At 42.0% G+C, this 17,742-nt stretch overlaps 1 protein-coding gene across 10 annotated transcripts in view; it reads right to left on the bottom strand.

Annotated features, from left to right (window-relative positions):
- The window catches only part of nrxn3b (neurexin 3b), a 397,106-nt gene that overhangs the window by 16,267 nt on the left and 363,097 nt on the right, over window positions 1-17,742 (bottom strand). For all 10 annotated transcript variants that reach the window (XM_028040047.1, XM_028040049.1, XM_028040046.1 and 7 more), the window contains one exon: window positions 1,623-1,701. In XM_028040047.1, coding sequence (XP_027895848.1) covers window positions 1,623-1,701 — 79 coding nt within the window. The remainder of the gene's footprint in view (window positions 1-1,622; window positions 1,702-17,742) is intronic.

The raw sequence follows: 17,742 nt of genomic DNA, 5'->3' as shown, positions 1-17,742 counted from the left end.
GATTATTTCAGTAATTGATTTGGCATAATTAATCCGATTGCTCGTTTCAGTTTTAATTGAAATGTGGCGAAATCTAGAAAGGTAGAAGTGCTGTGGATGTTTCCTTTTAGATAATCTCCTATTGAATACAGCAACACATGCTAGCTACAGCCTGCCGATACAGGAAGTTACTTTGTGCTAAAAAAAACAACAACTAAATTCTGAAAGGTTATCGAGTTTCAGTGAAAAAAGAAAAAAAACGAGCTAATTTGACTAATAAATAAATAAAGGTGATTGCGCCATCACACAGAAAACGGGGGGGATTGTTTAAATTCAGTCATATTGTTAGCAGAGAAAACAGGACATATGCTCGGCGTTCGGCGGGGCCGTGTTTGGCCAGATTAGCGCAGCATCAATTAGTCTGCGGTGATGGTATTTCGAAGGACAGTGAAGCAATCAAATAGCCTGAGCTGTTAATGATTTCCTGAGGGCCCGAAGGGAGCAGCTTGTCAAACGCTGAGCCGGTTTTAATACGGCTAGCAGTCTCCTGGTTCTTACCACATTATTAGGATGTGTGCCAGCTGCTCTCAGGGCTGAAAGTGTGACTGACAGCTGCTTCCTCACAAAAACAAAAGTCCTCCAAACCCAAGTTGCCTCAAAATTACCACTCCTTTTGAATCTGGGATGCAGGAGGGGGCTTATTTTCAGCTCTGTTTTTATTTTCAATCTCCACTGAGTGTCTTATCACTTTGATGCGATCACAAAGTGATACCTGTGAAGGCGTGTGTGTGTGCGTGTGTGTAGTGTAAAAGGCAAAAAAGGGTGAGGGGGGGAGGAGAGACGGTGCCCACAGAAATTCGAGGATATCTGTTCTCTATCAGAATGTCTCAGGTAAGGCAAGCCTCCAACGAGGAAACAGAGGTACAAACAAGAGAAAGAAGAAGAAGAAGGAGGGAGAGAGGGAGTGGAGGAAGGAAGAGGCTCTGTTGCAGTTAGTCTGCTACATATCACAGTATCTAAAAGGCTGAAAGCATCTTTGTTCTCGAAAGAATCTCAAAATGTATCCTCTGTCGGGAGAGAAAGGCAACACACGCACAGCAAGGGGGGGGTTTCAACCATGTACAGGGGGGGGACAGATACATTTTGAAGCATCAATGCAAGGCGACATGCGGCTTGATGCTAATTTCGCACTTTGTTCAGTAAAGTTTTGCTCTCAATCGGTGCTGAGAAGACAAAATTAGCATCAACGCTGCGTCATGTCTGCGACCAGTGGCCCCCATAGCTCAGTGTAACTTGTTTCAGAGTTCCCTGATGATGTTCACAGTTAAAAGGTTCGTGGCTGGGGGGGGAGGAGGGGTTACGTTTACGCATCTCCAAAAAACAGTTCTGAAAACTGCGGAGAAGTCCCCGCATAAATGTTGTTTTTTTTCTTTTTCTTCACTGTGGTGGGTGGGACTGTGGGGGGTGGAGGGGGGGGCTGCTATTTTTTTGTTTGTTTCGAAGTTACACTTGAAGCTCCCATGGGGGTTGGAGGGGGAGGGCATGATGCTGAGAGGAGGAGCTCCTCGGTGGCAAATCAAAGAAATCAAAGGAGGAAATAGACCAGATCTCAGAGCAAGCACAACTCGACACACTCATCCCACCTGCATGTCCCGAGTCGCACTCCTCCAGGTCCTCGTCGTCGCTGGAGCACTCGGCTGACGAGACGATGTCGTCCGTCGTCTGCGGGGAAACGAAACCCGATTTGTTGGTTCGGTTATTTAAACCGGTTCGTCCCGTTGGGATCAGGATCAATTCAGTTAGAGCGAACACAGCAAACTAGTAAGGCGAGTAAAAACATATTTATGGATTTTATTTAGATCTTTGACAGGTTTATATTGCTAACTGAATTCTAAAAGTAGATGCGTTGAAAGTAAAATTGCACAAATCGGGATCACGAGAAATATGTCAGTAACAAGTTATTGTACTAGGATGAGAGAAAGAAGGTTAATGTAAATTTAACAAAACTAAAATGGAAACACTTTTTTCACATCTTACCAGTCATGTGATCAACAACTGGATGTTATTACTGGCGGCAAAAGACAAGAAGTGGTTGGGGGACGATTGTGTGGCATGGTTTTTAAATGACTTATTGCGAGAACAAACTTATTCACATGGGATTTTTAGTAGCATTTTTTATTTAACGGAAGCACCTCAAGTGCGTAAATTGTTTTATTTTACATCAGTGCAATATCGTCTAAGTTTTGCGCACATTTGTAATGAATCTTTGTTACATACAGTGAACCCAAAATTCGGTTTTGCTGTGAAATCTTTAAATGACATCTTAAAACTGTTGCCTGTGCAGACTTTTTCTTTCCACTCAACTTTCCATTGACATACTGCACTGATACAGCAATTTGATCACTTAGCTTCTATCCAGTGACTTTTTTTTTCAGGTTTACCCAGAAGGTATCAATAATAGCAGCAGCAATGACTGTGTAGACTATTATACGACATAACATGTCTACATTATTTAATATTCTAGTTTTCTGCCAGAAAATGTGGGGTTTTCACAGCTACGATAAGCAAAATGCACTGAATCCTTCTGCGTGTAATGAAATTATAAAATATTAGACTCTCCTTTTGAAACAAATTGTTGAAATAAATTAACTTTTAGTTATTTTACTTTATCTCTACTATACTGATAGTGTTTTCACACTTGCCACAGTTGAAACAAGGTGTTGAACATTACTCATTGAGTAAAAATAAGGTTATTTTAATTTATTGATTAACACGGTAAATTGTGTTAATCATAACAGATAAAAAGGTTGATTCTTCACAATTTGGTTATAGAAGAAAGAGGTAGATTTTTTTCTAAAAATCATAGCAGCTTCAACTTTTTCTTGTGAAAATAAAGTTACTCTTTACACAACAAGGCATCATTAATTTAAGATAGTATTAAAAGTAGACAAAAACCTGTTAAAAGTTTCCCAAATGTTGCCGACTCAGCTTCTCTTGAAGAAGTAACAAACTGGTTTTCCCTGCATTTACAGTAAGTATTAAGTTACAAAGCTGCTGTTGTCGTAGAGTGACAGCGGCGTATTTGAGATGACCTTAAACGTCCACAGGAACAGGAAATGACTAAAGAAACTGGAATGAAAAAAATGAATTTGAATCGCTCAGTCTTAGGTCATTTATATAAGAAGAAAATAAAAAGCCAACAAATGAACCTTGCGGAGCACCATCTAGTACTTGGCTAAGATAGATGTGGTTAACGTACAGAGCTGTAAATTATAGTATCATCAACATAAAATTGAAAAGTCGAGTTAAATATAGAGAAAACTAGAGGAAGCCAAGAACTTGGTCCTGTGGAACCCCATCGCAGTAAATTCCTTGAGTTGTACCTGCAAAATAATTTGCAAACCAAGCAACTGTTTCTAAAAAAACCCTCAAAACAAAACTCTTCTAGAGTTTCTGAAACGCGTTCAGCAGGATGCGGTTGGACCTGGAGCAGCCGCTCCCTCCCAAGGATATCTCAGCGCTCACAGACCTCCCTGCCCGTCCTTCGGCTCCAATATATCACTGGGAGTCAATCATATTTCACAGTGTTTATCATTCTTCACTTTATGTGCTTTCCACCTCCACAGATAATTGTTTTCCTTCACCCTCCACACTCTGCCTCCGATTATTTATCGCCACTCTCCTCCTCCGTCGTCCACAATCAATGGACCCAGTGAGCCCGCACAGATCAACAGCTTCCCCAGCCGCTGATTTGTGCTGCAGGGGTGCAGGAAGAAGGGAGGAGAGGGTGGTGGGGGTGTAGTGGTGTGTGTGTGAGGGAACGAGGGGGGGCGGGAGGGTTAGTGGGCAAACTTACTGGCTACACCTGGCCCAGCGATGGATTATCTACACCCTCCAGTTCCCACATTTCTGATTTATTCCCACTCCACACCCTCCTCTCCTCTTTTCTTTTTTTTTTGGGTCGACCCATGGAGGACAGAAGGAGGAAGGAGTGGCTGTATTTCAGCGGCGGCGCGCTGGGCAGACGGCATTTATTAGAATGAATCAGCGGGGCGATAAAATAAGCCCTGTCACCGAGCCGGGTTATGAAATCAGAGTGCTGATTGAGTTTTCCAGCGCTGGCCAGGGGAGTGGGGCTCTAAATATCATTGAGTTTGACAGACTAATGAAACGCGCCCCCGTGCTTGTTCCGCCGTAGTCAACAGGCCCGATAGAAAGTCGGGCCTCGTGCCGCGCGTTGGGGGAAGAGAAAAAAAAAGACGATTTTTCAAAAAATACTCCTAATGCGCGCTGAGATTACACATGATGGGGCTGGGCTATTTGTCTGTAGCAGTGGGTTTGTAAATGTGCTTATGCACGTCGGCGTTCATGACACGCCGCGTTACATACTGCACTCCGTCCGCAAAACGAAGCAAGAGGGGAGGAAGTAAACTGCTGTAAAATACGGGCCCCTCCGTCAACACGGCGTTATTTATTGAAGCCACATTAGGGGCGTGAAATGTCTTCCTCATTGGCGAAAACGAGCCACTGCTTGTTATTGTGATGGCAGCAGATGTGGGAGGCAGGCGCACGCGGAGGGAGATGAAACGCCTGAGCCACTTCAAAGTCTGCTCCAGCGTTTCTAGCCCGAGACCATCTCAGCGCAAGACAGAAGAAGAAAAGGAGAGAGAATGACACGGAGAGAAGAACTCTGTTGTCCGTTCACGCTGCGCATCTCTGCAGCTGAAGCTGATGGCATCTCAGCTCAGGAGACATTTTCACACTGTTGGCTGCGCTGCATTTCGTTAGCTCTGTGTCTCTGTATTAAAAAATACCTAAAAAACAAATGCTAAAGCTAGTCTTGAAAACAGAGACGGGGTGTGCAGCACCAGGTGATCAGAGATTTCTGCTTGCAGAAAGGATCAATGTTGTGAATTCATAGCATACAAGCTTCGGAAAACATATTCACCGCCATGTAACTTTCCCACAATTTGTCAGTGTACAACAGCAAACACAATTTATTGGGATTTTCATAAATCAATGAATGCTACTCTACATTTTTTTAAAGGTTTTATTGGCTCTAGTGGCCTTTATTTGATAGTGAATTGACAGGAAAGAGGGTAATGAGAGAAAGGGAAGACATATGGTAAAGGTCGCCAGGCCGGGAATCAAACCTGCGACGGCCGCCTCAATAAGCATGTTGGTTGTGCTTATCCAGCGCCACCACAGCACCCCACCTTCTCTACATTTTTGGGGGCAGGTGCTAAAACAGGGGAAATAAAGGCCTCCTTGTCCAGCGCATTAGATTGGTAGAAACCAGTTCTTTGTTCTACGTTTTGCTTCGTCCAGAGGGTCTGGAGCTTTGGCTATTGGGAAAACAATTGCTTCCTGGAGATGTGGACTCTTGGAGTTTTAAACTTTACTTTATTTGTCCCTAATATATATAATGCGCCACTTTGATGCTGTAAAACTTACAGGAAATAGTCTGCGCTGTAAACAACCGTCCTCCGATGCAAAGAGGAAAGTCCCAGGCTGAACTGGCTGTTAATGTCAACTCAGGAAGTGGAAATGTGGCCGACACTGACTGAATGGATTCGTTCACTTCCTCCGCTGCCAATGCTAAAACTACAGGCAGACTACAATTATAAATCAGCTCAGAAAAATCAACATCATCGTTCACAACTTCTCCTTCTGTGTGCCGATTGGCCCGGTAGAAATTCTCCCTGAGGGAATCCAAGTGAATGGGAGAAATAACAGACTACTGGAATCCAGTGATGGATTCTTCAACTGCTCTGATTGAGGCAGAAGCCAGTTGTACCAAACACCGACTCAGGGGAACCGAATAGAAATGGATGCCACACATTATAGACTCCTACCGGGGGGATGGGGAACACCGAAAAAACATTTCTAGCCCATAAAATCCCAATAAGACACACATAGATTTGTGCTTGTAACATGACAAAATCTGGAAAAGTTCAAGCAGTATAAACACGTTTGCGAGGTGCTGTCATGTGATCAGTTGTATGACTAGAGAAGGGCTTAGTCACATTAGCGTCAGAAGAGATCGAGCTTGGACTGCGTTTAAGAAGATGTCTGGCAGGCAGATCAGTGTAACTGCTTAGCTTCGAGCCAGGCCTTGTCACACATTTTATAATCTTCGCTCTCGTGACTTGTTGCTAAAAGCCAAAGCTGCTTCCTGCAGCTGAAAACGCATTACCGCATGGTGGAGGTTGCACATAAATGGCAGAGAGAGACACAGTCTGAAGCCTTCCACTAACTTGAAGCAAGAGATCCTCTCATCTGGATGACTCTGAGTCCACTCAGAGAAATTGAAGAGAGCCCTTGAAGTGTGATGTTTGACATTTGGAGATCCACCGTGTGCACGCTCGATTAATTAAATTTTTTTTCTTACGCAACACGAGATGCATCTCGCGTGTCCGGATTGAAGCGGTCCGTATGAAAAGGGCTTTCGTTGCCGATTCTCCGTCTGTGAGCAAAGGCGTTAAAGTGACCCGTGCGGCTAATGCTGATCCAAGACGCTTAATGCTGCAAATGCGCAAAAAAAGGCATCTAATGGGGGGAAAAAAACTGAAGAAAAAAAACCGCAGGTCCCGAATGTGCAGCGGTGTAGCATGATGATGCGGTTGGCCAACGGGACCACAAAAACTGATTTCACAGCTGGGGAAATCCAATTCTCTGTCTAAATCTCCTTAGCACGGCGTGGTGTGCATTTTGGCAGCAATATGTTTGCTTCTTTTTTTTTTTTAATGCAATTATTCCCTGCAAATTTCACAATCATCATTTTCAAGAGTCTGTTTGGCAGGATTTCCATTCACACGCAAGTTTGCTCTACTTCAAGCAAATTATACACGATGACTATAACACAGGACAAAAAAAAAAAAGAACAACAGTACGTGCATAATGTCTGATTATCTTGTTTACCCAGCTTCCAGTCGACTCAAATTCCACAAACAGCAAAGACAGATCAATAGGCGGACTTCATTAAAACAGCATTTACCTCTGACCACTTCAGCACAACAACCAACAGGATCACGCCGGCGATCGATGGAGACGGACAGCCTCCTTAAAAAGCCACAGCTTTCACTTCACAACTGATGGGCCTGACTCAGTCAAAAAGGGGAATCGGCGTTGGTGCAGGAGTGCTTTTGACTCTGCTGAAGCTGTTTAGTCATGAGTTCTTCGCCGACTACTGGGAATCAACCTGAGCTATAAACGGTCTGCCTCTGCTAGCTAACCAGCTGAAAGCTACGTCGCTACTGTGGTCTGGATTAAGTCAAAGATTTTGACTGACGTTACAAAGTGCTTCGTGCAGCAGAAATCTAACAGGAAACATGGTGGTGGCAGCATCACACTCTGCATGTTCAGAGTGTGATGGGAAGACAGCCTAAGCCCGACACGGGCTAGAATTATTTTCTTGATGGGTTAAATTGGGCTTCTGTAGCTCAATACATACAGCACAGGGAAAAGCAAATAAGGATTTACGATATAAAGTTGTGTTAATCTGCTTTTTATTGTGTAAATAGAGGCGTAGATAAATAAAGTGAGGAAATAAAGACAGTAAGTACAGTGCAGAAGTCTTATCATCTCCGCTTGAGGAGATAAGATCCTTTCAATCACACATCCGGGTTTTTTTGCACTTGAGTCACGCTTTGGTGGCAAGTGACAAGATGGGGCAGGAAGACATTTTCAAAACCCTAAAAACGGGAGTTTTCACTAATTTTTGGCACTAATGCCATAAAACTACACTGACGTTCACTGAAGGTTACCATATTTCTCAAGTTCAATACAACCACATCTCTTATTTCATGTTCTAGCACAGTTATCGATCTGCTCACCTGTATTTAGCTAGCATACAGAAGACGTTTGTTCTTAAAACATCACTGCATTAGATTTGTCTTCTATGAAAGTGTCTTTTGTGTGCAGATCACTTTGAAACGTACCATTTTCTCTCTTTTAGCCGCTTAGAAACAAACGGAAAAAAAACCCCACACTTTAAGCACATACCGTGCCTGGAAACATTTTGGTCTGGACACTGATGGAGGCCTACCGCTGTAGCTGCCTCGCTGCTAATGTGCTAGTTTTGCCAGAGGGCCGTCAGTCATCGTTACTCCAGAATCACATCAAGGGGGAATCGTTTCCCGGAAATGGACGGGCAGAGCACTCTAAGCAAGCAGAGAAGCTGCAAAAAACAGACTTACGCTTTCATTTCGGCACATTAGGAGAGAAAAAAATCTCCCCGTATTAGTATCAGCTGGAGCAGCGCTGCCACACTCTGCTCCGTCAAGCAGGAAAACGGAGCAGGTGTCTGATGAATTCCTTCCAAAAGCAAATAAAACCCCAGAGAAGTTGCACTTTTCACAGGTTTAAAGAGTTCCCTTCAGATCACACACACAGCTTGGTGGGGGGGTTAAAACAGGAGACCTGTGAATCTAATTATGTTCATCCCTTTGTCTTCCACGCCGAGTCTGTGTGTCTAAAACTAGGTCTGCGGAAACAAAAAGTGCATCGGCACCATCTTCTCGTGGAGGCGCTGCCTAATAATAAATCGGTACTGGAGAAGAAATCCGGCGGCTGCCATGTGCGGCGACTGCAGCACCTGCTCAGAAAGCCACTGAGGAGTAAACCGCCGCATTCAAACCACATATCAGACTGTTTGGTTTCTGCCCGTGGGCCAAAGACAGAATGGAGACGTATCAGCGCGTATCTGGCAACAAAAAGACTCACGAGAAAAGTAACGCGGTGTGAGCTAATGACCGCGGCTATTCCTAAGCTAGCGTAGCACTTGACAGCCGAGTCGCCGGGGTCGCTCCAATTAGACAAGAAACGTTTCAAGTTGGAACAATCCTCATCAAACGCACGGACAGCGACAAGAGCAGCTGCTTCATCTGCAGCTGAATATTCCGCTGAGCGTGACAATGATTTGATCGGCCACATCAAAGCTATATTCCTCCCCTCCTCTGGGTCAGTGGGAGCAGCGTAGAGGCTGAAACTCGGCCGCCGCGCTGCCCTCCCTCCACCCCCAGGGTTACAAACACGACATGAAATGCGAGTGCGAACGGAGCCGCGTCTCCGAGAGACTCCGGACCGCACATGCTCCAGCGAACCACACTGAGTCACAGAGACGTACGGCGGCCTTATCATAACAAATGACCTTCATGTGTTTTTATGCCCCACGGGGTTCAGGAGGCTGGAGGGGGAAACGTTCAGTAGCAAAGCCTGCAACCGTAATAGATCCACATTACAGCCTCGCTATCAAACCCGGTTTGGTTTATTTACAACGCCGGGGTGCTGGAGGCCCAGAGCGGATTCTGTTTTCACTGATGGGAACAAACCCAAACAAATCCAATTTCCCCAACACGCCGTCCCGCAGCCCGAGGTGACGCCAAGGGGAGGAAGTGAATAGGAAAGCAGATTAATGTTCATAAGTCAAAACAACTGTTAGAATCAAAGCAATAAAACTAATGTCAAAATTTGCAAACGTTTTATTTGGGTTGGTTTTAATCAATCATTTTCACTGAAAAATATGCAAATATAACAGCTATAAGTCACCAATAAACCAACAGTTTTATATATTCAATTTTTTAAAAACATTCCAAGCAATTTTGGGGATACATGTTACTAAATGTGTAATATTCCTAATTATGAAGATTATTTTCTGCCAGCAGTATTTAGGCTTCTTTAGCAGCTGAGTATCAATAATTAGTAAGGCAGCTTGTCACGTGACTCACAAATCAAAATCAGTAAGACGTTTAGGTTTCTAGAAAAGAAACCTAAACCTAACCTAAAGGTTTCTGGGCGACTGTGGCTCTTTGGTAGAGTAGTCGTCTTGCAATCGGAAGGTTGTAGTTTCGATTCCAGCTTCCTCCTGCCACATGTCGATGTGCCTCTGGGCAAGGCACTTAACCCCAAATTGCCCACCAATCTGCATATCGGTGTATAAATGTGTGTGTGTTTGTGACTCTAGTGCAGGGGTCTCAAACTCCAGGCCTGGAGGGCCGCAGTCCTGCAGTTTTTAGATGCGCCACAGGTACAAAACACTGGAATGAAATGGCTTAATGACCTCCTCCTTGTGTAGATCAGTTCTCCAGAGCCTTAATGACCTAATTATTCTATTCAGGTGTGGTGCAGCAGAGGAACATCTAAAGGTTGCAGGACTGCGGCCCTCGAGGACTGGAGTTTGAGACCCCTGCTTCTAGTGTAAAGCGCTTTGAGTGGTGAAAATGACTGGAAAAGCGCTATATAAGTTCAGTCCATTTACCATTTAAAAGTTGTGATTAGCTCGCAGACTGTGACCAGTTCAAAAAACACAAATATGGATTTGGTTAGCATGATTCTGATTGGACAGATGTCACAGCTCTGTTCTCAGGTTGAAATATTTTTTACTTCAGCGGCTTTTTTTCCTCACTTCAGTCATTGAGAAAGTCACTAAATTGTCAAATTTTCTGGTAATCTCTGAACTAGCATTAGCGCTATCGCTAATCTAGCTTGATATCTAATTACATTTCAGTTCTTGCTCCAACACAGCATCTTTCTCAAGTCTTAACAGCTCTTAATTTTTACTTTGCAAATTCATCCATAACGCATATATAAATATTGTTAGCTTTACAGTTCTCTGCTAGAGACTGCACACAATCAGTGATGCTAATTGGTTTACTAAAACCTTTAGTTCAGTTTTATTCAAAAAGTTGAAGTAGGGTTTGTTATTTTTGGAATTTAACTGTTTCTTTGCATTCACAAACACCTTTAAAACTATGGTTTAAAGTTCAAATAAAACGTAACCTCCCCTAAAATCCATTTTTACAGTGCACATTTTCAAGCAGAACCCTTTTGTTCGAGCTGAACATTAAAAAATAAATAAATAAAGTGACAGAGATGTGAGGTCTCTTATCCTTTACTTCTCGTTATCTCTCCCGTCCGTATCGCCTCTCTTCGCTGGCCCCAACACCAAAATAGGACAATCATCTCAGCGGCGAAAGCTTAGCCCTTCTATTGACGGCTTTGCTATGCGCGTGTTATCATGTCCGATCTGAGCTTTGACAAGCCGACAAGGGAGAGGCTTGTATTACAAGGGGAATCAATGGCACCAGGCCATATCCCTATCAATGGGCTGCCACTACTCTTTTTGCTCTTGTTCTCGCTCTGTGACAGATAAGATGCTTTATCTGGAAATGGGGAAAAAAATGGAACAACAGCACAGAGGCATGGTAAAAATAACCCATAGCAGTGATTATAATCAAATGTGTTATCATGAGGTGTAATTTTTTATTAGTAGCAACCCTGCCTGAAGAGGCAAGCGAACAAAAGAACCTGCACGCGAAGGCTGGGAGCCCCGCGGACCCTCAATTTAGTGAATAAATTACAACAAAATGAGCTCCCGCACCAACTTGTTGTGCCAAAACCATATGCTAAACGACTCCCAAGATCAAGTATTGATATTTGGAATGAGCAACCATGGTGGGCCTTTCCTTAGCAGCCCCCTGTAGTCAGCACATTTCTTTTTTTCTACTCAGGTTTATGGAGTGGGTGAGTGGAGGGGGAACAATCGAACAACTGGGGGGGGGAGGAAAAGAAAATGAAAATGCATTTAATTTGTCCAGCCATCAGCAGGTTGGTTTCAGCAGAATGGGTTATGTACAGAGCATTTCTCTGTTTCTCAAGGACCCACCTTTGTACATGGAGCAGCGAGGGCCAGTGCTTCACAGCGACGTCTAATTGCCCTCAGGCCACAGGCAGCCACTTCCAAGCAGGGTCATTCATCTTCCGACGGAAAAGGAAATGGTCTTTGGCCCTGAGCCTTAATCACCCCCATGCCACTGCGTACAAGGTCATCAAGGAAGGCCCGGTGCGAGCCGTACAACGCGCCGTGTACATCCACAAACACGTGAACAGGCATCGGAACATGAGAGGGAACGTCTTCTCCTTCGTGTGAGGCCGTCCTCAGGTGAAATTGGGATCATGGATTGTGTTACCGTTTTGTAGTTCTGTCTTCAAAGAGGAGGAGAGGGACTCGTGCGGATTGGATGTTAAGGTTTGCTAAGCGCTGTGACCGAGGCAGAAGATGAGAGCAAAACGTGGGCGAGGGAGGAAGAGGGGACGGATGCTGTGCCTGAGAAAATTTAACATTTCTCTCAACTTAAAGAAGTGGCAGGGTTAGCATGTAGCAACAAAGTATGCTTGTTCTTGTGGTGTGGCCACACCAGTTTTGAAAAGGTATTCACGTCTGGACGCAAGTCACCAGGTCAAGCTAGTTTGTGAGACGGACCAACAGAAAAAGGACACAATTATGAATTCGTTTTTAGAAATAAAGTCTGCATATTGCGCATTTCTAAACAGTATCCCTGAGTTAATACTTTGCATTGTTGCACCTAATGACTATTTCATTAATTGATTCTGACGATTAATCGATTAAGTGGATAAAAAAAGTGCCCATACTACAGATTTTCCACTTAACCCCTTATGCCTGTTTTTATAACATTTTGGAAGTACATTAAAAGATACAAATAAACAACTAATTAAATTACTTTTTAAAATATTGCATAAAATGCAACAACATAGCTTTCCTTTAGTAAATCTGAACTGGTGAAGCTAAAACTATGCCATCTGAGGAGTTTTGCATTAAAAATATTTAAAAAGATGTTTTTTTTATGCTAAATGCAAAATGTATGTTTTTGTACAATTTTGGCCTAATTACTGCTTTGAATATGTTGGGGGTTTTTTCAGGAAATGGCACTTTTTGAGTCTGAATCGCTCAGTTAATGACTAATCGATTAGTAAAATAGTTGGCGATCATTTCGACAACCGATTAATCACGGTTAATTTGATTAATTGTTTCACAGCTAATATTTCGTAAAGCCATCTTTTATTGGAACTACATTTGCCCATTCTTTTTTGCAAAAATGTTTTTTGTAGCCTCCAGCAAACTTTCAAACAGGATTGCCTGGTTTTGAAGTGATTGTTCATTCACTGTAATTAAGATTAAATTACTTACTATATACAGTATATTCAAGTGTTAACTATTAATTATGGGTTTAATTGTTATATGATATGCGTCTAATAAATGTAAGATTATGTAGTTGGATAAGTAGTGGAAATATTAATAACTTTATGCTTCTACCCTCTCCTTTGAATATGTAAAACAATTTTTTTTTGCTGTATGCTATAAGTACTGCATTTTTTGTACATACTCAAAAAACAATTATCCACTTTTGTTTTTTTTATTTTGGTCTCAAAATCACAAGTTACTCTGACATTTTCAGTTGTAACGTGACAGAAAACAAAATAGTCCAAGAGAAAAAAACATCTCAAGCTCTGCATGTGCCTGTTTTGTTTTTTTTCTTGCACATTTTAGGAATCCGTTTTCCTTTCTGATTGATCTGCCTTTTTGAACGTCTTCGCTATTCGATAATGGATTTTCTAAACGCGGCGGAGAGCATCTGTCACATGAGCGTGGAATCTCGTTATGTCCCAGAACCCATGCTGACACTTAGCGGGGCAGCCGATGAGCGTCTAAGCAGAGAGGTTATCACAATCCCTGACAATTAATCCCAGTCGCTCATTCTGGGCTCCGTTCACTTTTAATGTGATCACCAGGGAGCGCTGTGCAGAGGCGTCGTTTACAGCAACGCACCTGCAAACATTCTGGATGGAAATCCTCCCAAAAAAAACAAAGATTAACTGTAGCTCTTCTACACATTTACGCGCTGTGATTTATTGGACTTGTTTATTCCAGGCGGGTTCGTGCTGCATCACGGATCTCTTCTGAACATCTGTGTTTTCGTTGTGAATTGGTGGGAGCTGTTCTCTTGAGATGCGTGTTATGAAACGGAGGCTCTGCGTATTTTAGAGGGCCAGAGCCAGCAAATCGGCAGAATCCGGCTCGGATTTATGGAAAAAGTTCAAATTCCACACGACTTCGGCTCACGTCGATGATTTGTACTTTTAATTTCCGCTGACGAAGCGCACCGCGAGTCTCTGTAGACACATCAGTGATGGTGGAGGGGACCAGCTACGGACTAAATAAGCTGTAGATTTACTTGTCATTTACTGCTTCATGTGCTTTTTCTTTTATGTTTAGCACTATGTATTGTCTTCACTGTTGTCCACCGCAAACATTTTCTACAGAAGTAAAAACATGTTTGGTTTCCTCCAGGAATTCGCTCGTTTTGAATTTTCTCGGCAAACAGCTTAATTATCGTCACGTTTTTAAATGTTGCTTTCATTCTGTGCTCCAGTTACCTTCTGGTGAACCAATTTGCATCAGCAACAAGCACACAAGTTCAGAAAGTGAATCACTAATGAGTTTGAAACTTCATTTTAAAGGAGTAGTTCAGAAATTTGAAAGACAAAAGCCTCAGTTTTAGCTGAACCTAGTAATTTAACTTTAAATGTTCACATTAGTGGGACACGGGGCTGTAGTGGCAGACATTCAATGTCTAAACCTTTCAAAGAAATCATTAAAAAGACTGTGTGGAGTGAAAATATAATTTTGATAACTAAATTTAGCAATTAACTTAAATTACAATTTAACTGAATTAAATTTACATTTACATCAAAGCAGTTCCCACATTTTGTAAAAGTGATATCTATTTTATTCATTTAGATTTTAAAATGAACATGTCACATGTTGACATATTTGTTTAAGTGGATAAAGTGGGATTATGCTCCTGAGACTAAGAAGGAAACTTTATTAAGTCTCCTTCTTGCCATTTCCCGTCAAACAGACTTGGACTGGCAATTGTGGCACCACTCCAAGGTATTTCATAGATTCATATTTTTTTTCCCTTTTTTCTTTCATTTCCATGTCACTAATTGTAAATCAGTCAATGTGTAGATTCAGCAGGTTCAGTTTGGAGGACTGCTGGCTTCCTGTTGGAAATGTGTGTAAAACCGGACGAGGCCTTTTCTCGTCGTGGAACACGCATTCCTGTCGCCGTTCGATCCTTTTCACTAAACTTTTGTATCTGTGATAATCAAACGCTATTATGACTTCTAGTTGTAATGCAAAAATCAATGTGGGCGCTGCTGATGCCGACAGCAGCACGTGTTGCATATTAATATTAAGAAGGAGAACCGATTGGCTGCAGTTCCTAACGAGCGCCGGCCAAATTAAACATTTGATTTTGTCCCTTTTTAGAATTTGAAAGTTGGAGCATAAACACTAACCGGCGGAGAGACGACTTAAAATGTGGCGAGCATTGCATCCCCTACATGCTTGAACACACAAACACACATCTTTTCAATTATCCTTCATTGTTTACTATTACAAGCAACAAGTTGGTATGGAGTTGGTAGCAACTCTCTGCGGACAGAAACATTATGGGGCCTTGCCAAGAAAAAAATAGTCAAGCAATCAAACAGAAGCAACAATATCTGTGGAGCAGGTGATGCTGTGTATGATATCTAATTAAATGCTTTAGTTATGTTGTTGTTGGTTCTGGATATTAGACTCACACAAGTCAGGATTTGGTTTGTTTTGGTTTTTATACTTTGCCAAACATCCCAAGCTTTTTGGTCTAATTCAGGACCAGAAAATGTCAACAATCAACTTAGGAACATAAACAATAGAAAAACAACAATAACAATGTGCCTACAGTTTTTTTTTTTTCAAAAATTTAAAAATTGCAAAAAATAATCATTTCTGACAAAACATTTTTGTTGAGAAGCTACAATACAAAAATGAAATATGTTTTCAAGAGGGAGTTTGAAACCTAAGAACTGATCTTACCACTCTAGTACTGATTCACTAGTGAAATGGTATCGATATTATCCATATTTTAGAACTGCCCACTTTCTACTGTTTTTTATGAAGGGCAAGAAATTCAGTTCTCATCTTATCTGACCAGGGAATCTTTTTCTATAAACGCCCAAAGCAAACTTTAGAAAGGAAGTACTTCTGTCTTCTTTTCCTGCAAAATAGCAAATCTAATTACCCTTTCGTCAGATTAAAAACTAAGCATATGATTTTTCTCTTTTACAACTATGCTCTACCTTTTATTTGGTATATCAGATACAATCCCCGAAACAATAAGCCAAAGGTTTTGGTTTTAATATGAGAAAATGAGAAACGGTTCAAAGGGTCTGAATACTTTGCAGGTCACTGCAAAACGGGCCGCTTCAACTGAACAGGTCTTTGCTCCGGACAAACAAGAAATCTGAAGCTCTCTCAGTCTTACATAAACAAACTTACAAAGTGTCAAGTGGAAATTTTAAAAAAAAAAACTGCTGGCAGCAGCACTTAAACGTTTGTAATAGTTTTGTTCCCAGAATTGTTGTGCAGAAAAAGAAAAAAAAAAGTTAATTAAACACCATGAGTGTACGGGATCTCGCAGCAACCTCACAACTCTTTAAAACGGCTTGGCACAGAATGCAATACCAAATGTTCCACTTTGATTAACCGTGTAAAGTCTACAGGCTGGAGTCTGGTGGGGAAGGCGGGCTGGTGGGGGGGAGATGACATCTGTAGTGTGAGAAGAAGAGACAAAATGGGACCTGTGAAGCTTTGAATAGCATCAGAGATGTTTTTACTCCTATGTTTATGATTAATTAGAAGAAATCTGAAACATTCTGATTGCAAATATGCTCAGTGGATCTTCTAAGTAATGGCATGCCAATGTTATATCCTCTGTAAAATGTATTTTGAATGGTGCTGTTGACATGAAATTCACACCATGTGTTGATATGGTGCGAGTAAACCATAAATACAAAGAGATCCCAGCAAATCAGTTCAGTAATGAAGTTATTTGTAATAACGGCACAGGAACTAAGTATTGAAGATGGCTACGGAGGTGTGTTGAATAGTTAGTAGGAAAGTCTTCATGTATGTTCAAGACGTCTCATGTGTGGAGAAAACGCTTGTCTGAATCGGTCGGTTGTCGTTCTTTCGAACACAGAGGGGAGCCAGCGGATACGTAGAGTGTGAGAAGTTCTGCAACTTTCTGCAAAGGCAGTAGCTACAAACTTCCAAAGAAACAATCTCTGGGGTCCAAATTAACTCAAGCCACCATGAGCTTCATGGAACGAGGTTCCAAGTAGTTTCATCCATGCCTTAAAGTACATGGCCAAGTTTAGCACAAAGAATTGTAACACTTAGATCTACAGAAGTTGAGAAATTCTCCAAAGTGTAGAGCTGTTTTTCAGGACTTGAGTTAGGCCCCTTGGTTCTAACTAAAGGAACTATAATCTAGTAGACTCAGTTTGATTTATGTAACATTTCTTCAGTTGGTTCGTTTACACAACGCACTGTGTCAAACGATCCAAACTCTTGTGGAAAACCTGTGTTGGCGCTGCACCAAGAACCAATCAAGGAAACAACATAAAAACTTCTGAAGACACTGAGCTCAACTTCCAAACATCCCATGGGGTCCAAACTCCCTTCTTTGCAAAATGTAAGCAAAAATGGAGCGGAGTCAGATGTTGGCAGTTGGAGGATTTCTTTTATGTCTTTGGCAAAGACCCACCAGCTTCTTTGGCAAAAGTCACAAGAGAAATCAAAGGTTTACATGTTTGTTTTGGTTGCATTTACCCAGAATGCCACACACTATAGTCCTCTTGCAGCTTTTGGAGCAGTTTCCAGTCCACTTGGTGTTCACATATGCATTTAAACAAGGCAAACGAACTAGAGTTTGATTAACGTGAAGCAAACAGGTCCGGTGTGAATTGACCCTTAATGCTTCAACATCAGATATTTTGGACAATTTAATGTTCTTTATTTTGTGGAAACAGTTTGATGACAGCCCCTTACAAGACTCATACGAATGTAAAGAG

This window comes from Xiphophorus couchianus, chromosome 15 (genome assembly GCF_001444195.1).
Source record: "Xiphophorus couchianus chromosome 15, X_couchianus-1.0, whole genome shotgun sequence".
NCBI lineage: Eukaryota > Metazoa > Chordata > Actinopteri > Cyprinodontiformes > Poeciliidae > Xiphophorus > Xiphophorus couchianus.
The sequence above is the reverse complement of the archived record's forward strand: the minus strand, read 5'-3'. Positions and strand labels throughout refer to the sequence as shown.